Source organism: Nuphar pumila, chromosome 12 (genome assembly GCF_984573655.1).
Source record: "Nuphar pumila chromosome 12, dmNupPumi1.hap1.1, whole genome shotgun sequence".
Classification (NCBI taxonomy): Eukaryota; Viridiplantae; Streptophyta; class Magnoliopsida; order Nymphaeales; family Nymphaeaceae; genus Nuphar; species Nuphar pumila.
In genome coordinates this window covers 17610593-17614993 of record NC_143260.1, presented here as the reverse complement: position 1 = coordinate 17614993, position 4401 = coordinate 17610593, and the positions used below count along the sequence as shown (strand labels likewise).

General features: G+C 43.6%; 1 protein-coding gene across 1 annotated transcript; it reads right to left on the bottom strand.

The window, feature by feature from the left end:
- Nucleotides 1-374: 374 nt before the first annotated feature.
- LOC149820168 (uncharacterized) lies at nucleotides 375-1877 on the bottom strand. The gene is made up of 3 exons (XM_089983842.1): nucleotides 1503-1877; nucleotides 1044-1266; nucleotides 375-897 (listed from the first exon to the last, which is right to left on the bottom strand). Exons 1-3 carry the CDS (start codon nucleotides 1800-1802, stop codon nucleotides 473-475), a joined length of 948 nt encoding a protein of 315 aa, XP_089839968.1. The 5' UTR covers nucleotides 1803-1877; the 3' UTR covers nucleotides 375-472.
- Nucleotides 1878-4401: the final 2524 nt, after the last annotated feature.

Sequence of the window (4401 nt, the reverse complement as noted above, 5' to 3'; positions counted from 1 at the left end):
TCTAGTCTACCCGAATAACATTTGGGTTGGTCTTTTTTTCATCTCCATATCTAGATATCCACGTTCAAGTCAAGCACATGAGTCCAACCCGACCCATTGACATTCTTATCTAACAATTGCGGCATTTCAATGAAAGGGTTCAATTATTTTTCAGTGTGTATGTTTTTTAGAGTTAAAGTGGGTTCCAAGACTGCCCCCCCCCCCCCCCCCCCCCCCTTTTTTCCAGCTTCTGGTAGTCACCATGGAATATTTATTTTTTCATTTCGAATATGAAGTTAATAAAAAAAGACTATCTTTACAATTGGATGAATGACCTAAAGACTCGATTGCGTGCATTGGTTATACAAGATCAACACTTACCATGTTCACAATACTTTGTTCTATGAGCAAATTAAACTTTTTTTTTTATTATTATATATATTCATATTACAAAAATAAGCTCTTGGTGCTTGTTTTAGTACATCTTAATATCTTATACAACCTCTACAACAGCAAAATTTGACAACTTCTCAGTCAAATCAAATGTTAACATAGATATCTTCTTTTTCTGTTGCTTCTCGAAAAGACACATTGAGAAAAGTGGGGCTGGTTCTATCCTTTCATATGGGCCGAGCCACTTGGCTTGCATATACTTGTGCTTTCTCCAAGGGCCCAAGTGCATCTTCTTCTCCTTCATGCACCTCTTGCCGGCTAGGCAGACCACCTTGATGACTTCTTTTAGACGGTCAGGTTTTCCGACGAAGACTTCCGGCAGCCGGGCTACTAGCTGATTGTACTCACTGCTTCCCCTAGCCATCTCAAACTCGGCCCTAAAGTCCAATTCAATCACCACGCGAGCAGCTGCTTGATCAGCAGTCCTGTCCGCGTTGCCGATCGTATCGATATAACTATGCTCACCTACAGAAGATTCCAGCATCAGATTAGTTGTTTGATTGCATACAGAAGACAATTTTGTCCTTGACAAATTTATGGATGATGAATGTGTTCCTAGTGAAAGATATGAATCTATGCTAGAATTGTTGCAGGTTAATACTTCCAATTACCTGCTGGGATATCCGGTGAGCTCCTCCATTTTGATTTGCATATGGCAGCATTGTGCCCTGCCTTCCGGAGGCGATCAACGACATCCGCCCGCAGGCAACTCCGGCAGCCACCGGTTGCGGGTTTTTTGCATGTGCACGTTGAAGATTGTCGCGCATTCCCTAGTGCCTCGGCTGTTGCTCGCCTCAATCTCTTCTCAAAGGAGCTGCTTCGACGTAACGCAGCCTGAAAACGACACAATCCGGTGCCTGTAAGTTTCCCAACAATGCATGAATCAACCAAATACCCTTAATTCCTCCCCAAAATTGCAAAGAATTCCATTGACTTTCTAATCAATGGCATGATTGGCACTCGCCTAATAATCCCGTTGATTAATTATGTCTTAAAAAACAATTACAAATTCAGAACGCAAAAGCATCCTTTATTTCTACAATTACGACTATTTCCCACAGAATTCTTACCTCTATAAGCTGGTGCTGCTTCTTCCAAAACTTAGCTTTCTCCTCGCCGGAAACCCCAACGTCTTCTCCATCATCTTCATCGTTGTCGTCCAAGATCAAGCCATCCGGCAACGCCTCGCCATCCTCGAGAAAACCCGTAACCATATCTGAAAGGCTAGCTAGGACCACGCCAGGGAATTCTGCTTCGCCGAAGCCGGCAGCACCACGGCAAGCCTTGGGCTCGATGCCCATGAACTTGCTTAGGCCGAAGCTCCCCGAATTCCGGCCACCACCATAATTTCCTGTCAGAAATCTACCCATCACCACCACCTTCTTCTTCTTCCTCTTCTACTTCTCTGCAAGGTTTTAGAGAGAAAGAGAGAGAGATTTTGCTGCGGTATCGCCGGTATGGCTAATGGGGATCCGCCGCGCTCGTTTTATAGGCTCTCTCTCGAATGAAGGCGAAGCATAAGAGAAACGTGGGACTCGGGGACGGACGTGGACAAACCAGCCGCCGAGAACTGAAATCCAGGTGGCAAGTCATCATTGGGTGGATCGGGCAACCAAGCGCGGTGGGGATTTTGAAGGGGAGTGGATGATGGAGGCCACAGCTTGGATCAACGTCCAGCCAGCCCAACCAACGCCCGATTTCGAACTGCCCCTTTTTGGAAATTATCCGGAAATTTTAATATAAACTCATAATTTCCTTTTTAGGTGATTTTAAGATGTTTTGGGTGCTGTGGTATATTATCAATTACCCCCTAAAACCGGCCTTGTGAGTTGGTATTTTAGGCTGGCTAGCACATCATTACAGAGTGGGTTTTTGGATTTGGCCCTAGGTTTGACTTAATTTTAGCAAGGGTCTCATCAGTTGGCAAATTGGATTGAGTTTCATGGTAAGCTAGCTTGACTAATCCCCTAGCTAGAATAGGTCTGGGTCTGCTGCTTTGCTAGGGTTGACTTGGTGGTTTAATGGGCTTGAGTTTTTATGCACTTGAGTTTGACTCGACTCGAGTCAATGCTTAGCGTGTCTTGGACTCGGGAGAACGACACTTCCCTGGCGCTATGTAGCCCAGAAGATTGAAAGACCCATTTTTGCTTCAACATTGGACTCAGCTTCCTTTAGTGAGCTTAGTCAAAAAAACGGTGCTAGTTGTACAAGCCTTTGTCACTGAGCAGGTCAACGTCCAACTGGGTCAAGTTAACAATTGCTTACCCGGTGCCATAAGTTAACGATCAATTTTGCAATGTGGTTTGGCTCAATAACTAACACTAGGCTTGAGCTCAACACAACCAACTTGGCTTGGTTTGGATGCTCTAAACCAAGTCGAGTTACACAAACTAGGGTTGGATGATCTCAATGTGATGGAGAAAGTTGGTTCAGGGTTAACCAAGACACACCATGCCCATGGTGAGGCACTAAAGCTAGTCTCTAATTAGACGTAGAACAATCTAGACTCGATTTGAAAGCTAGTGAACAAAGCTGTCTAACCATTTTATCATTTTTGGGATTTTCCAATTTATTGCCTAACAAGTATAAAGGGCAAGCCTCAAAGGAGTTTGGCGTAGTGGGATGGAACCTAAGTCACTAAGCGGGTGGCCTAGACTCAAATCCCATGGGTGTCACCTTGCACAAACTGAAGCGTGGCGACCACCTGAAGGCAAGGGGTAAGCTCAAAGAATTTTACGTTAAGTGGCTTAGTCTATGATCCTCGGGGTGGTTACGATAAAAAAATATCAGGGGGCAAGGATGTCAATCTTTTTATTTTCTCATTTTAATATTACAGTTTTTGATATTTTGTGTCAAATAGACGGAGATGAAGAAGAGTTTGTTGCTATCCTGATCCATATAATCGTGTGGGGTCCACAACAACAATGGTTTGACGTGGCAGGTACGCGGTATTCTTTGAGGGTTCATTCAGGACGCCGACAGCATGGCCCACCACGTGGGGCCCATCAACTACATCGGACAACCTTTCTTTTTTTTTACTACGTGCCTAGATAATGTTCTCCTTAAAAAAAATTTAAATTAAATTATTTTCAAACAAATGTTAGTCTAGCACCCAAGCCCTCCTCTTTTGTTTCCGGATCAGGAACCGGTTCAATTCAAAACTAGAATTCCTTGGATCCGGATCTGATCTACAGGACCAGATTTCCACCATTATTTTACAACTTCTATGCTTTAAAGAAACCGTAATGTATAATTAAGTGGCCGGTCTACATAGAGTTAAGCTGAAGATAGAAATGGGGACCAGGTCTGAATCAGATCCAACTAGATTTAGTCCAGGTGCAATTCAACAATGTCTAACTCAGTTGATCAAACAGATCGGGAAAATGGGCCAGATCCAGATCTGATTCAAACCATCTAAAACCCAACTTTGTAAGTAGGTGTTCAACGACCCAGATCCGGACCCTATGAGGTCAGGTTTGGTGATAAAGAAAGAGGCTCAACTAGAATTTGGGTCAGATCCAATGAGTCCCATTTATGGACCCACGTATGGCTTGTGAAATTTCAGACCAGACCCAGGCCAGACCTGAGTTCCACTTAAGATCCACAAATTTTCAATACAAAAATTATTTTACCAGGTCTAGTTTGGGTTTGGGTTTGGTTCATGTAATTCTTATAGGACCCAGGTATGGTTTCTCTTATAGTGGGTCCAGTTGTAACTGGACCCAATACCAGCACCTCAAATCAGATCTGGATTTGGTCACAGCTGGGTCCGAGCCAGATCCAACTGCTTGACACCCCTATTTGTAAGCCATACGATTACCTGATTTTACTCTGTTAGCAGGTGGCTTAGCATAGTTATGATATGAAGATCCCATCTGGATCCAATAAGATCTGTGTTTGGTAATAAAGGAGGAGGTCCAATTAAGAATTCAGGTCAGACCCATAGGGTTCAATTAGTATATATGGTTT